We start from the raw sequence: 16,902 nt of genomic DNA on the forward strand, positions 1-16,902 counted from the left end.
TTGAGCAGTTACTAGGGTGACACAACACACATATTAGCAAACACTGACATTTTTTTAAAACTCTAAAAATCCAAGTGATTTTTCACAGCACGTTTTAAGGAGCCTGTGGCCAATTCGATCATTCATGGTCTATTTAGGAGTTTGACTTTACACAAAAAGGTGAGAGTGACTAACTGAAAAAACTGTTGGCTAACACTAATGCTAGCTGTCTTTTGACTGTAATGTTATTTGAAATGGACTTGTTTAACAGTACAAATCAGCTCACCAGTTGTAGTTCAAATAAGTCAGGTTTTGGGCAGTGGCCACAGTTAGCATCACACCCCCAACAAGCACATGGAATGACAATTTACAACATTTTTTTTATTTAATTGGTTTAAAAATAAGTCACTATTTAACCTCACAACTTTAAACTGAGTTAACAAGAACACGTGTTTCATTTGATAAAGAACCACAACCTTCATTAAAATTAAATACAAAAATACTAACATAGTTTCATACACCTGAATTTACAAACACAGGAGGATGGGTGGGCATCTTACACACAGGGATGTAGGAGGATGGGAGGGCATCTAGGAGATTTTGCCACTCTGTCCATGTCATTTCATATATAAAAGGTGGAATGTATTAGTTTACAATTTGTAGAGAGGGAGTGGATTTTGCCTGTACATGGACATGTCCCCCAGTGTGGCATTAAACTTATCAATATTTCTTTTATTCAGTTAGAGGTGTTTTTATTGCTCAAAATACCTTGAAAAACATGCATTCTTATTGTGAGCGGGGACACCTCACCATAGATCTGGCTGGTAACTTAGCCTTTCGCACCACCTGCTTGTTTCCATAGAGATAGAGAAGTTCAATGCCATACGCCACCAGAAAAGTGACAAAGTGGAGCTTTAACTTGTGTAGATGATATTTGTGCAGTGGTTTGTCCATAGTAAAAGTCCTGTTTCACTCCAGAGGTCCACTGTCCTCTGTGAACAGCTCTGCTAGGTCAGCCACGGTCAGGACCGATGCCTCAGAGTGCTTTATGGAGGTGCTGCTGCTGTGGCTGAGAACACGCAGAGAAAAACATACAAACAAACAGACAGACATTTAAACAGACAAACATACAAACATAAACGTGAGCTCCAGGATTTCAAATGATCCAAATCTGCCTTTTAATGAAATACCTTTTCTCAGCCGTTTTCATCATCGTCTGCATCCTCTCTTCTATTGTGGATTTGATCAGGAATCTGTGGACGAATGTGGGCCTAAAACCACAATGAAAATATATTCTTCAAATGATTCTTTATAACTAATGATTCAAGCAGGCAGATTAGTAGAGATGAACTTTCTCTAGTACTGCCTCTGTTCCTGTACTTGGCAGTGACACATACAGCCTCTAGGGACACATACAGCATTGAGGGGCACGTACGGCCTCTAGGGACACAGACAGGCTCTAGGAACATATAGAGCCTCCAGGGACATGCACAGCCTCTAGGGACATGGACAGGTTCTAGGAACATATAGAGCCTCTAGGGACATAGACAGGCTCTAGGAACATGTACAGCCTCTTAAAGCCTCACTTTTTATTGCACTGTAAAACCTGCATCCTCCACAGACTCTTCTTTGGCCTGGAGGAGGGCTTCTTCCTGCTTGTTTCCATGGAAATGTTCATTTGGCTATAATATTCCACAGTATGGAATTAAACTTATCTATCTCCATGGAGAATGTTCGAAGGTATGTACCGGTATATTTTTTATCTTGGAACAAAGTTTCAGTGTTACTTTAACTGCTGTGTGGCTCAGAGGTACAGTGCACTGCATTTGCCATATATAATCTAACCTGTGTAAAAACAAGTCAAATACACCAGTGTTTCTGGGTCAAATACATGAGTGATACATGAATAAACTGCAGCGCCCTCACTTGGTCTGTCCTATGCGGTGCACTCTGCCGATGGCCTGCAGCTCGATGGCTGGGTTGAGGATGGGCTCCACCAGTAACACATGAGTGGCTTCGATGATGTTTAAGCCGTTTGAGCCGGTGTGCAGAGGCAAGAGCAGAATGTTTATCTGAGCATCGTGTTTGAATGAGCTCAGGTTTTCCTAAAAGAAAATATATAAATCACTTTAATCTCATACAGGGATGGAGGGTCAAATACAGGGTTGTTTTTGCAGTGAACATATGTACGTACATACGCATGTATGAAAAAGGTGCAGCTTTAATATGTGCAAAATTGTTTTTTTTTCTTTTTTCAAATTTAGCTGGTGCGGCTTATATTCAGGTGCACTCAATAGTCTGAAATTTACTGTATGTCTGTATGAATGTATGCATGTTTGTATCTATCTATCTGCATAAACAGCCATGCCTTAAGCCTAATGTCATTTCTTCATATTTACACCAATGCTAAAGATGCAGTGTGGAGCATTTTGTATTTAAACAAAGGCAGAAATGACCTAATATGTACAAACCTGAAACTTGTGAGTTCCATTGATCTGTGTGAACTCCATGTTGTTATCAAACAGGGCTTTGGCGATGATGTCCAACACACTCTGCCACTGTAGGCGAGAACCAAGGAGTTTAAAAAAATCACAAACTAAACCTCAGAATAAAAAAATAAACCAGATTATGAAGATGTTTGAAAGTGGAGATTTCTGACATAAACATGACTTTAAATGTTGATGCACTAAAATGTAATGAAATGTACTGGGACTATGCCAACGTTATCAACAAAAAATATGATGTAATGATCCTGGTGCCCTGCTCTTTCAGCCTAAAGTCCACCTGTTTATGGCTGTGTATGAATGTACACACTCTACCCTACAAGGGGCACCATTTAGCGGTTACACGACTTTTAGTTGTGTCTGAATGTTCGGTTGGTGAAAAAGTAGTGCACTCAAAATTTCCCACAATGCACCTTGAAAAGTAGTGTCCAGCACTGGTCACTGGGGGTTAGTACAGATCACAACGCATTGCGCGTGTCGTAAAAACAACAGCAGACAGAGACAAGTCTTTAACTGGACACAACATGACTAAATGAACCAGACGGATTATAAATTAAAACACTCTTAAATAAAATGGTGTAAAGGTGCTAGCCCCCTCCCCGAACTGCCACCTTAACGTGATGGAGGGGTTTGAGCACCCGAATGATCCTGGGAGCTATGTTGTCGGGGGCTTCATGCCCCTGGTAGGGTCACCCATGGCAAACAGGTCCTGGGAGACGGGTCTGACTAAGAGCGGTTCAGAAGCCCCCCATGAAGAGACAAACAACAAGGCAAGCTACGTCGCCCGGACTGGCGTTACCGGGGCCCCACCCTGGAGCCAGGCCTGGGGTGGGTGCTCGGCAGCGAGCGCCTGGTGGCCGGGTCTTTCCCCACGGGGCCCGGCCGGGCCCAGCCCGAAGGAACGACGTGGGGCCGTCCTCCCGTGGACTCACCACCTGCGAGAGGAGCCATGAGGGGCGGGTGCGGAGAGATCTGGGTGGCAGTCGAAGGCGGGGACCTCGACGACCGGATCTCCGGACATGGAGACTAGCTCTGGGGACATGGAATGTCACCTCGCTGGGGGGGAAGGAGCCTGAGCTTGTGCGGGAGGTTGAGCGTTACCGGCTAGATATAGTCGGCCTCACCTCCACACACAGCTTGGGCTCTGGAACCCAACTTCTTGAGAGGGGTTGGACTCTCCATTTCTCTGGCGTTGCCCGCGGGGAGTGGCAGCGAGCTGGTGTGGGCTTGCTCATTGCCCCACAGCTCAGCCGCTGCGTGTTGGGGTTCACTACGGTGAACGAAAGGGTCGCGTCCCTGCGCCTTCGGGTCGGGGACAGGTCTCTCACTGTTGTGTCCGCCTACGGGCCAAGCAGCAGTGCGGAGTATCCGGCCTTCTTGGAGTCCCTGGGAGGGGTACTAGACAGTGCACCAACCGGGGACTCCGTTGTTCTCCTGGGGGACTTCAACGCCCATGTGGGTAAGGACAGTGACACTTGGAGGGGCATGATTGGGAGGAACGGCCTCCCCGATCTGAACCCGAGCAGTGTTTTGTTATTGGACTTCTGTGCTAGTCACAGTTTGTCCATAACAAACACCATGTTCGGTGCACATGGCACCAGGACACTCTAGGTCGGAGGTCGATGATCGGCTTTGTTGTCGTGTCATCTGACCTCCGACCGCGTGTCTTGGACACTCGGGTGAAGAGAGGGGCTGAGCTGTCAACCGATCACCACCTGGTGGTGAGTTGGATCCGCTGGCGGAGGAGGAAGCCGGACAGACCTGGCAGGCCCAAGCGCATTGTGAGGGTCTGCTGGGAACATCTGGCGGAGCCCTCTGTCAGGGGGGTCTTCAACTCCCACCTCCGGGAGAGCTTCTCCCTGATCCCGGGGGAGGTTAGAGACATGGACTCCGAGTGGGCCATGTTCTCCACCTCTATTGTTGATGCGGCTGCTCGTAGCTGTGGTCGTAAGGTCTGTGGTGCTTGTCGCGGCGGCAATCCCCGAACCCGGTGGTGGACACCGGAAGTAAGGGATGCCGTCAAGCTGAAGAAGGAGTCCTATCGAGCCTTGTTGGCTCGTGGGACTCCTGAGGCAGCTGATGAGTACCAGTGGGCCAAGCGTGCCGCGGCTCGGGCAGTCACAGAGGCAAAAACTCGGGGTTGGGAGGAGTTCGGGGAGGCCATGGAGGAGGACTATAGGACGGCCTCAAAGAGATTCTGGCAAACCATCCGACGCCTCAGAAGGGGGAAGCAGTGCTTCACCAACACTGTTTACAGTGCGGGTGGAGAGCTGCTGACCTCGACTGGGGATGTTGTCGGGCGGTGGAAGGAATACTTTGAGGATCTCCTCAATCCCATTGTCACGTCTTCTGAGGAGGAAGCAGAAACTGGGGACCCAGAGGCGGACTCGTCCATCACCCTGGCTGAAGTCACTGAGGTGGTTGGCAAGCTCCTCGGTGGCAAGGCTCCGGGGGTGGGTGAGATCCGTCCTGAGTACCTCAAGTCTCTGGATGTTGTGGGGCTGTCTTGGCTGACACGTCTCTGCAACATCGCGTGGCGGTCGGGGACAGTACCTGTGGAATGGCAGACCGGGGTGGTGGTCCCTCTGTATAAGAAGGGGGACCGGAGGGTGTGTTCCAATTACAGGGGAATCACACTCCTCAGCCTTCCCGGTAAGGTCTATTCCAGGGTACTGGAGAGGAGAATCCGACCGATAGTCGAACCTCGGATTCAGGAGGAGCAGTGTGGTTTTCGTCCTGGTCGTGGAACACTGGACCAGCTCAATACTCTCCATCGGGTCCTCGAGGGCTCATGGGAGTATGCCCAACCAGTCCACATGTGTTTTGTGGATCTGGAGAAGGCATTCGACCGTGTCTCTCGTGGTGTCCTTTGGGGGGTGCTCTGGGAGTATGGGGTCCGGGGCTCTTTGCTAAGGGCTGTCTGGTCCCTGTATGACTGGAGCAGGAGTTGTGTTCGCATTGCCGGCAGTAAGTCAGACCTGTTCCCGGTGCATGTTGGACTCCGCCAGGGCTGCCCTTTGTCACCGGTTCTGTTCATTATATTTATGGACAGAATTTCTAGGCGCAGCCAGGGGCCGGAGGGGGTCTGGTTTGGGAACCACAGGATTTCATCTCTGCTGTTTGCGGATGATGTTGTCCTGATGGCTTCTTCGAGCCAGGACCTGCAACAGGCACTGGGGCGGTTTGCAGCTGAGTGTGAAGCGGCTGGGATGAGAATCAGCTCCTCCAAATCCGAGGCCATGGTCCATGGTTCTCGACCGGAAAAAGGTGGTTTGCCCTCTCCGGGTGGGTGGTGAGTCTCTGCCTCAAGTGGAGGAGTTCAAGTATCTCGGGGTCTTGTTCACAAGTGAGGGAAGGATGGAGCGGGAGATTGACAGGCGGATCGGTGCAGCGTCTGCAGTGATGCGGTCGCTGTATCGGTCCGTTGTGGTGAAGAAGGAGCTGAGCCCAAAGGCAAAGCTCTCAATTTACCGGTCAATCTACGTTCCTACCCTCACCTATGGTCATGAGCTCTGGGTAATGACCGAAAGGACAAGGTCGCGGATACAAGCGGCTGAAATGGGCTTCCACCGCAGAGTGGCCGGGCGCACCCTTAGGGATAGGGTGAGGAGCTCGGTCACACGGGAGGAGCTCGGAGTAGAGCCGCTGCTCCTACACGTTGAGAGGAACCAGTTGAGGTGGCTCGGGCATCTGCTCAGGATGCCTCCTGGACGCCTCCCTAGGGAGGTGTTCTGGGCATGTCCCACCGGGAGGAGGCCCCGGGGAAGACCCAGGACACGCTGGAGGGACTATGTCTCTTGGCTGGCCTGGGAACGCCTTGGGGTCCCACCGGAGGAGCTGGAGGACGTGTCCGGGGTGAGGGAAGTCTGGGAGTCCCTGCTTAGACTGCTGCCCCCGCGACCCGGCTCCGGATAAGCGGAAGAAAATGGATGGATGGATGGAGGTGCTAGCGTTAGCCGCTTTAGCTAGAGCTGTTAACAGAGTGATCATTTCCGCATCTTACATACCTACAGAAATGTGAACTGTCTGTTTATGTGAGATCCAGTTTGGTATAAACATGTTTTTGTTTACTATGTATTTATTATTATCAGTCCATAAAGACTTCTGCCAGTCCAATCTCATCATTATTTATGACACAAATGAACTTTTATCAGAGTTTAAACTTTAAACTTTTTTTCAGCCATACCAAGAGGACACATGACCAGTATCACATAAACTGACTTTATATCAGATTTTAGAGGCAAAACTTTTCCCAAATTCTCCATTGAAATGAATGAGATTCAGCTTAACCCAGTGCCCCCACAAAGAGTATTTTGAGATAAAAGAGGACAGACCGAATAAGGCCAATAAGATGGAAGAAAATTAACTGGACTCACCGTGGAGAAGACGAGACACTTGGCCCCAGTGTCACTCATCTGAATCTTCTTTAGAGTTCGGATGACGGCCTCGACTTTAGTCGAGTGGCTCCCCTTTAACACAGACTGTGGTTAATAATGAACTGTCAGAGCAGAGGGTAAGAATACTGCTATAGACATTTACACAGAGGATTGCACCCCTGCCGTGAGTGAAGACAAGATGACGGAACCCACGCCATGAGTGAAGACAAGAGGACGGAACCCCGGCCGTGAGTGAAGACAAGAGGCCAGAACCACCGCCATGAGTAAAGATCAGAGGACAGAACATCCACCGTGAGTAAAGACAAGGGGACGGAACCTCCACCGTGAGTAAAGACAAGAGGACGGAACCTCCACCGTGAGTAAAGATCAGAGGACGGAACCTCCACCGTGAGTAAAGACAAGGGGACGGAACCTCCACCGTGAGTTAAGACAAGAGGACGGAACCTCCACCGTGAGTAAAGACAAGAGGACAGACAGGATACTGAACAAGAGACCGACAGGGACAATATCTTTGTATTAAATAAATAAGACACTGAAGAGAAGAGTGGACATAACAATAAGTAGCAACAGAAAAATAATAATAAAAACAATACATTTACATTTACTGATTCTGATCTGATTCTACTCAGATACTGTCAATAAACCAAGACTTTACCAGTGTCTTATCTAAACACTAAACCCAAAACAAGGACTAAATGAGGATCAAAGCTAGACCAAAATTTAACACCAGAGCCATTTGGACCACTGCAAACTGTTTAAAATGAACTAGTCCTGTTTTTCATGTTTTTAAGACAATAAAAATAAAATTTTGTTTTAATGTTTTAATGAATGTAAATGTCAAAACGTGTCTCCAAGTGTAGCTGTTTTCCCTCCTGTCCCTCACTCACCCTGACTGGCACTTCCTGGTCGAGGCTGTTGTCTTGGGCGGTGAACACATAGGAGATCTCTGAGTGGCAGGTGGGCTGTCTGCAGATGGCACATTTGATGGCTCTGTTTCTCGCACCCACACTGTACTGCTCCACCATGATGGCAATGCATTCGTTACAGAAGCAGTGCCCACAGGTCAGCACTGCCCACTGAAGAGAGAGAGGGGCAGTTATCATAAATATAAACTGCAAAAGAATACAAAATGCACCAAAACACTGACCTCTTGACCCAGTGCTCGGGCACAGATGGGGCAAGGCTCTGGGTTGAGGCCTCCTGTTGACTTGTCCTGGGACTGAATTCATTTAAAGACTTATTAAAAAGGTGTACACACTTAAATATAACTATGCAAAAATAATAATAATAATAATAATAATAGGCTCTAGTTAATCCATGGGTTTTAGAATTATGAGAAATTAGGACAGTTGCCTCCCGTGGACCCACCACCTGCGGGAGGAGTCATGAGGGGCGGGTGCGGAGAGATCCGGGTAGCAGTCGAAGGCGGGGACCTCGACGACCGGATCTCCGGACATGGAGACTAGCTCTGGGGACATGGAATGTCACCTCGCTGGGGGGGGAAGGAGCCTGAGCTTGTGCGGGAGGTTGAGCGTTACCGGCTAGATATAGTCGGCCTCACCTCCACGCACAGCTTGGGCTCTGGAACCCAACTTCTTGAGAGGGGTTGGACTCTCCATTTCTCTGGCGTTGCCCGGCGGGGAGCGGCGGCGAGCTGGTGTGGGCTTGCTCATTGCCCCACAGCTCAGCACCGCTGCGTGTTGGGGTTCACTCCGGTGAACGAGAGGGTCGCGTCCCTGCGCCTTCGGGTCGGGGACAGGTCTCTCACTGTTGTGTCGGCCTACGGGCCAAACAGCAGTGTAGAGTACCCGGCCTTCTTGGAGTCCCTGGGAGGGGTACTAGACAGTTGCACCAACCGGGGACTCCGTTGTTCTCCTGGGGGACTTCAACGCCCATGTGGGTACGACAGTGACACTTGGAGGGGCGTGATTGGGAGGAACGGCCTCCCCGATCTGAACCCGAGCGGTGTTTTTGTTATTGGACTTCTGTGCTAGTCACAGCTTGTCCATAACAAACACCATGTTCGAGCACAAGGGTGTCCATCGGTGCACATGGCACCAGGACACTCTAGGTCGGAGGTCGATGATCGACTTTGTTGTCGTGTCATCTGACCTCCGACCGCGTGTCTTGGACACTCGGGGTGAAGAGAGGGGCTGAGCTGTCAACTGATCACCACCTGGTGGTGAGTTGGATCCGCTGGCGGAGGAGGAAGCCGGACAGACCTGGCAGGCCCAAGCGCATTGTGAGGGTCTGCTGGGAACGTCTGGCGGAGCCCTCTGTCAGGGGGGTCTTCAACTCCCACCTCCGGGAGAGCTTCTCCCTGATCCGGGGGAGGTTGGAGACATGGACCTCCGAGTGGGCCATGTTCTCCACCTCTATTGTTGATGCGGCTGCTCGTAGCTGTGGTCGTAAGGTCTGTGGTGCTTGTCGTGGCGGCAATCCCCGAACCCGGTGGTGGACACCGGAAGTAAGGGATGCCGTCAAGCTGAAGAAGGAGTCCTATCGAGCCTTGTTGGCTCGTGGACTCCCGAGGCAGCTGATGAGTACCGGCAGGCCAAGCGTGCCGCGGCTCGGGCAGTCACAGAGGCAAAAACTCGGGGTTGGGAGGAGTTCGGGGAGGCCATGGAGGAGGACTATCGGACGGCCTCAAAGAGATTCTGGCAAACCGTCCGACGCCTCAGGAGGGGAAAGCAGTGCTTCACCAACACTGTTTACAGTGCGGGTGGAGGGCTGCTGACCTCGACTGGGGATGGTTGTCGGGCGGTGGAAGGAATACTTTGAGGATCTCCTCAATCCCACTGTCACGTCTTCCGAGGAGGAAGCAGAAACTGGGGACCCAGAGGCGGACTCGTCCATCACCCTGGCTGAAGTCACTGAGGTGGTTGGCAAGCTCCTCGGTGGCAAGGCTCCGGGGGTGGATGAGATCCGTCCTGAGTACCTCAAGTCTCTGGATGTTGTGGGACTGTCTTGGCTGACACGTCTCTGCAACATCGCGTGGCGGTCAGGGACAGTACCTGTGGAATGGCAGACCGGGGTGGTGGTCCCTCTGTATAAAAAGGGGGACCGGAGGGTGTGTTCCAATTACAGGGGAATCACACTCCTCAGCCTTCCGGTAAGGTCTATTCCAGGGTGCTGGAGAGGAGAATCCGACCGATAGTCGAACCTCGGATTCAGGAGGAGCAGTGTGGTTTTCGTCCTGGTCGTGGAACACTGGACCAGCTCTATACTCTCCATCGGGTCCTCGAGGGCTCATGGGAGTATGCCCAACCAGTCCACATGTGTTTTGTGGATCTGGAGAAGGCATTCGACTGTGTCCCTCGTGGTGTCCTTTGGGGGGGTGCTCTGGGAGTATGGGGTCCGGGGCTCTTTGCTAAGGGCTGTCCGGTCCCTGTATGACCGGAGCAGGAGCTGTGTTCGCATTGCCGGCAGTAAGTCAGACCTGTTCCCAGTGCATGTTGGACTCCGCCAGGGCTGCCCTTTGTCACCGGTTCTGTTCATTATATTTATGGACAGAATTTCTAGGCGCAGCCAGGGGCCGGAGGGGGCCTGGTTTGGGAACCACAGGATTTCATCTCTGCTGTTTGCAGATGATGTTGTCCTGATGGCTTCTTCGAGCCAGGACCTGCAGCAGGCACTGGGGCGGTTTGCAGCCGAGTGTGAAGCGGCTGGGATGAGAATCAGCTCCTCCAAATCCGAGGCCATGGTTCTCGACCGGAAAAAGGTGGTTTGCTCTCTCCGGGTGGGTGGTGGAGTCTCTGCCCCAAGTGGAGGAGTTCAAGTATCTCGGGGTTCTTGTTCACGAGTGAGGGAAGGATGGAGCGTGAGATTGACAGGCGGATCGGTGCAGCGTCTGCAGTGATGCGGTCGCTGTATCGGTCCGTTGTGGTAAAGAAGGAGCTGAGCCGGAAGGCGACGCTCTCGATTTACCGGTCAATCTACGTTCCCTACCCTCACCTATGGTCATGAGCTTTGGGTAATGACCGAAAGGACAAGATCGCGGATACAAGCGGCTGAAATGGGCTTCCTCAAGCAGAGTGGCCGGGCGCACCCTTAGGGATAGGGTGAGGAGCTCGGTCACACGGGAGGAGCTCGGAGTAGAGCCGCTGCTCCTACACGTTGAGAGGAACCAGCTGAGGTGGCTCGGGCATCTGCTCAGGATGCCTCCTGGACGCCTCCCTAGGGAGGTGTTCTGGGCATGTCCCACCGGGAGGAGGCCCCGGGGAAGACCCAGGACACGCTGGAGGGACTATGTCTCTCGGCTGGCCTGGGAACGCCTTGGGGTCCCACCGGAGGAGCTGGAGGACGTGTCCGGGGTGAGGGAAGTCTGGAGTCCCTGCTTAGACTGCTGCCCCCAGCGACCCGGCCCCGGATAAGCGGAAGAAATGGATGGATGGATGGATAGGACAGTTGCCATAGCGATATAAACGAAATACATCTTTTCAATGGTAAGTACTAATATCCAGCATATTCATAAGAGAAAAGGCAGATTAAACTGTCCAGTCACTCCCAAAGCTCCAGAAAACTCACTACAGTCTATAGTCCCAATACTTGAAGCCATAAACGTAAATAATTCAAATCTATGTGATATTAGAAATAACAATAGTAATAATTATCTTGAGAAGGTGGCGACCTTCTCGAGGTTGTTGAGGTACAGCTGCTGTCCCAGTTTCTTCTGGAGCTGAGATTTGGCCATGGCCTGGTCGTTCAGGAGCTTCACTCGGTTCTGCTCCACCTGAGAACAGTGTCATAGTTATTATAGTCCTATCTGTTTCCACACTGACAGAGCTGTGAATATTCATGTTAAACACATTTATCTGACCTCATGAGGCTCTATGATGTGCAGTAGTTTGGGGTTTCGGCTCGTCTGGGAGTCTCACTCTGAGTCCTCTCTGTGGCCATCCCCAGCTCATCGATTGCGGACCATGGTTCCTCAAGACGCCCCAAGTACTCGTGAAGCACCTGCAAAGAAATTAAAAAGCACAAAACATAAATGTAACAAAAGGCATGGCACCCTGTCAGACAGCTACACAAACACAAAGTCTATTGTACCTGTGGGCGACTTTATGAACTAGCATCAAAATCAATTTCAAGTGTTGCACTTAGGTAGTAGATTTGGCTTAAGTGGAGTCTAGATCCTCAGAGAATATGAGACATGTCATATAAACAGTTGCTTTTGTTTATTTTATTAATGTGGTCCCAGACTGTATTCAAACAGAAAGTAGTAGGGGCCAGGTCAAACGCAACATAGACTAAATGTGTTTCTCTGATTGGTTAATTTGCCTGTCACTCAGACCCATCACCACCTTCCTACCTTGTACTCTTTCTTCCAGTTCTCAAAGAGCTCCATGAAAGTGGTGCCCTCCTCCAGCAGCCCCAGGTCCAGGCGTCGGGACTTGGCGTAAGCGAGGATGGCTTTGAGGGCGCGCTCCCGTCTCACTCGTTGCCCACAGACCACGGCTCGTCGTGGGTAGACGATCGTCTACCAGCCCCTCCTCCTCCTCGATCATCTCCTCAAAGATCGCCGTCTGACCCTTCACACTGGGATCACACATTTACTAGGGCTCCTATTTACAAGTCCCATTATATCTTTGGCTTATGATTTATATTACTTTGACTGGAAAGATCTTTGGTCAACCACAGCAATCTGTGCTTAGGTCTAGAGATCAATCAATATCGGTTCTTTCATGGCCGATACGATCCAGAACAACCGGTGGCTGATATGTTCTGCTGATGTGTTAAACTTGCTCAGCCTTTTTTCACCACAGCCTATGAGAGAACTGTGGTTATGCTTGTGCAGCTCTCCTTTCGTATTAAAGTGTTAATATAAAGCTTTGTGTGGATTTTTAGGCAGCAGGTCAAACTAAATAAAACGTCATCCTCTGCCGGAGATTTAAGCAGATTCCAATGCACTAAAAAGTGAAAATATCAGCTGGATATATTGGCTGGATATATTGTCTATCTCTTCTTATTTACCTTATAGATTATTGATTTATTACAGGAGTTTTTACTCACGTGTGGGAAAACAGCTTGGATTCATAATCGTTGAAAAGTTCATCTGCTTTGCAAAACACACAACTGAAAAAGGGCAAAAAGATACAAATCATATAGGGAGTTTTATTTACAACCAAGAAAGCACCAACTAAATATTTATATAAAAATATATATGTATACAACATGTAGTTGTATACATAGTTGTATACATAGTTGTATAACAACAAAGACAACATTTTAAAGTGCAAATGAGAGGAAGTTGTATTAAGATTAGTCTTTGTCACAAAGCCTTTGTTTTATGAGAGAAGTTAAGTTAAGAACAGGTTTTACACCGAGACTGGCCCTAAAGATTCTTCATGATCACTGATGTATTCTTATTTCTTAGGTTCATAACATGTTTTGTTCTCTCCAGAGCTCCTTGGTTCTAACATGTCTTGTTATTTTGCATGCCTTACTTGTTGAGTGGCAGTCTGTTGGGTCTCAGGTGGCAGACGGTCGCTTCATCGATGACTTCTTGAGACACCGGTCCCTCCAGCCTCTTCACTGCCTCCTGAACCGTTTTCTGAGATTTTAATAACTCCTGAAGTTTAGTGCTGAGAATGAACTGCAGACCACTGGCATCTCGGAACCTCACATCAAATACACTTGTTTTAGCAAGGTACCAACTCAGAAAATATTTAGTTTACTAATTAATTAAAAGGTGTACTATGTAACTTTTCAGGTGTGGGGGTCAGCCAATTGCTTGTTTCCATGGACAATGCCTGGAATGTTCTGTAGTATAACATTAAACCTATCAATCTTGAATTTATTTTGTTATTCCTAAAAAAAAACAAGCATTCTTACTGTGAGGGGGCTTGATACTCAACAGATCTGAGTTGTAACCTGGAATGTTGGCATCACCTACTTGTCTTCACAGAAATAGAATTGGTTAATGCCACACTTTGGAACATTTCTGGCAAAGGAATGGAGCTCAACAGTTAGCACCCTCCCCTGGCTCCAGTAAAGTACATTTATCATTCATTTTTCCCATAGACTTTCAGAAAAACATGAATATTAAAAGTTTGAAAGCTCAGGACTAATCAGTTCTGTGGAACTAATGACCACAAGACCTGCAACTAGGGACCCAACAGGAGGGCGGGTCAGCCAGGAGGGTGGGTCAGCAACTTGTGTGAGAGCCCTATAGTATTTAAACAATTTTGAGGAAATTGCAAAAATCATGCCAGCCATTTTTAATCAAAATATTCAGATGCCCAAAATCCAACCCTCGTACTTGAACGAACTTTTCCAAGGGTTTTTATCAGACAGCTTCAAACTGCGGCAGCATCATCAGGGACATGAGGTCAAAAGTTGTTAAAGGAATGTACAAGTACCGGCGTCTCAGGGTGTGGTCAATGAGGAGCTCTTAAAGAATCAACTATTTTGAGAGCATAAAAACCTTGTAACTTTTGTAAACAAACCCAATGTAGCGTTTCTGTCTTTTTGATGAACTGGACATAGTGATGTGTGAGTTGAAGTTGTTTCTTTAAAAGCTGCTCTCCAGTGCCCCCTGCCAAGTTAAAATGGGATGGAAAAAGTTTGTTTGTCATATATGGTTTGTGTACCAAATCTGATTAATCTATGTGATTCTGAACAAAAAATCCATTGAAGACCAGGCCCTATCTGCAGCCGTATTCACATAACAATGCCTTTAATTTATGAAAAAAACATTAGTGGGAAGGAAAATTATTTTCTTCTTCATGTGACCCTGAGCAAAAAAAAAGTCTATAAGTACTACACCCTGTCTCTGACGTGAAGGCAGCCATTTTGAATGAAATATGCGGGTGTCAAAAATATAGCTCTTGTACATTAACAAACTTGTTCTAGGGTTTTTATCCAACAGACTTCAAACTGAGGCAGCATCATCAGGACATAGCTTGGGTCAAATGTTGTTAAAAGAGTTTACGTAAGTGTCAGGATGTGATCATAATAAGCTCTTAACGAAGAGGCCATTTTGAAAGCATACATCCTGGTAACTTTTGCAAACATCATCCAATTTAAACAGACCCAAAATAGCGTTTGTGTATTTTGACATAATGGTATGTGAATTAAACTAAACTTATCTTTGAAAATGGCTCTCTAGCGCCTCCTGCAAAGTAAAAATGGGACCCATACTTTTATCTCCAATGTGACAGTGGCAATTTCTTATCAGATATCAAGCCGGTCACAGTTTGTAATTCTAATTTTATGTAAAATTAGTTTTTGCAACTTAATAAAATGCGGAGTTATTAAAACATTTAACAGAATCTTGTGTTTTAAATGTGCTTTTTTGGCTTAAAATGACAGCGTTATTGATAATAATTAGCAAGTAGCTTAGCTTAGCCTCCATGATGTGACTTCAAAGTGGCTGTGGAGCTCCATGGAACTTGCATACTATAACTTAAGAGCCACTGTTTTAAAAGGAGGAGGTCTGCAGGAGGTAGGGCCAAGCCTGGTCTAAACCAGAACTTTTCAAGGACTGAACCAGGTCTAAACCAAGACTTTTCAGGACTAAACCAGGTCTAAACCAGGTCTAACACTGGACCCTGTTTTTCTTACTTGTCGGCCATGGAGAGCTTGTTAATCGGCTGTTTGTAGTTTGAGGTCAGTTCATTTTTGACTCGTGTTATCAGTTCATCCTCTGAGCTGCTGCGGACTGCTTTCTGTACCACGTCAAGCCACCAGGGGGAGTTTAGCTTCACCTAAAAACAAGATGATATCATTGTATTGGTGATAATTAGTCTATAATCCAATCACTCACTATATCACATAAATACAGAGGGATAACAGCCTTAGTCTCTCATAGAAATGCGGGAAACAGTGGCTCAGCTGGTTGGAGTGTTTGTCCTCTCATCTGAAGGTTGACGGTTCAACTAACCCGAAGGTTGGCAGTGCGATTCCAGCTCCCACAGATGAATGCTGTCGTTATGTCCTTGGGCAAGACACTTAACCCACCATTTATCATGTGACCAAATGAATGCATCTCCCCACTCTTTACCCCCATTTCACTCAATACAAACAAATAAAGTCTAAAGGGGAAAAGCACATAACCTAAGAGCATATTCTTACTTTGCGTTTGAGTTCCTTGATGTTCTGTAGAACGGGCTGCAAAGCGTTAAATGCGTCGGCCACTTCAGAATTGTACTTGGTCATGTAGTGCTGCCGAAGCTGCTCAGCCTGAAACAGAAACCACAGGGAGGATTTATGAATGTAAACCTTTAAAGATACAGTATATTTAGTGTATATTTATGAATCTAATATAAACCTTAAAGATACAGAACATTTACTGTATATTTCCTCACCTCTTCACTGAGTTTGTCGTCCCTCAGAGTTGGAGGGATGCCCGGGTGTTTGGCATTCAGTAGCTCCATCAGATTGTGAGTGGCATGAAGTCTCTGTTTAAACAAAAAATCTGTATATATATTTTCATTTATTTGTAAGAAAGAAAAAAAAAAGTTCTAATCTGTGACATTTATGGATCATTATGTTATAATTTGCACATTTTAAATCACAATATTAATCTAAAACAACTTCACAACAAAGTGCTGCATGCTACCCCCCATATGGATAGCTGCACATCACACTAGTGAGCAGCCTATTTTTTTTCATTTGTACCAAAATGACTATGCAACGCTGCCGAATCCTACAAGTATCACTGATTAAGAAAATAAAACTGGTAAAGGAAGTGCGTACGTCACAATGGGCGTGTACGTCACAGGGGGAGTGTGCAAAAACATGATTAAACAACACAAACACAAGAATATGCTTCACCTGCAGAGAGTCTGTTTTGAGTTTGCCTTTGTGCTCCTCTGATGACCGTAGCACTTCTCTGTACATCTCTGCTCCTTCTGCAAACTCACCTGGAACACAAGGGACAAATGAGATTAGATTACAATAATAAGAACCAGAAAAAAGCAGAATGATTTTTTAAAAGGTCCTCCACCTGCTTGTCTCCGTGGAAATGTTATTGCTTTCCCAGGAAAAACTCCATAGTATGGCATTAGAATTTACCTTTT

At 47.7% G+C, this 16,902-nt stretch overlaps 1 protein-coding gene across 1 annotated transcript in view; it reads right to left on the reverse strand.

The window, feature by feature from the left end:
• Window positions 1-260: 260 nt before the first annotated feature.
• Window positions 261-16,902, reverse strand: part of shprh (SNF2 histone linker PHD RING helicase) — a 39,552-nt gene continuing 22,910 nt past the window's right edge. Inside the window, 18 exon segments of the mRNA XM_033988336.2 lie at window positions 261-1,048; window positions 1,170-1,250; window positions 1,906-2,084; window positions 2,451-2,537; window positions 6,860-6,952; window positions 7,768-7,956; window positions 8,028-8,099; window positions 11,511-11,612; window positions 11,700-11,737; window positions 11,740-11,839; window positions 12,192-12,308; window positions 12,310-12,418; window positions 12,893-12,955; window positions 13,327-13,500; window positions 15,446-15,588; window positions 15,956-16,063; window positions 16,189-16,281; window positions 16,658-16,746. Coding sequence (XP_033844227.2) covers window positions 949-1,048; window positions 1,170-1,250; window positions 1,906-2,084; window positions 2,451-2,537; window positions 6,860-6,952; window positions 7,768-7,956; window positions 8,028-8,099; window positions 11,511-11,612; window positions 11,700-11,737; window positions 11,740-11,839; window positions 12,192-12,308; window positions 12,310-12,418; window positions 12,893-12,955; window positions 13,327-13,500; window positions 15,446-15,588; window positions 15,956-16,063; window positions 16,189-16,281; window positions 16,658-16,746 — 1,937 coding nt within the window. The 3' untranslated portion in view covers window positions 261-948.

Source organism: Periophthalmus magnuspinnatus, chromosome 22 (assembly GCF_009829125.3).
Source record: "Periophthalmus magnuspinnatus isolate fPerMag1 chromosome 22, fPerMag1.2.pri, whole genome shotgun sequence".
Classification (NCBI taxonomy): Eukaryota; Metazoa; Chordata; class Actinopteri; order Gobiiformes; family Gobiidae; genus Periophthalmus; species Periophthalmus magnuspinnatus.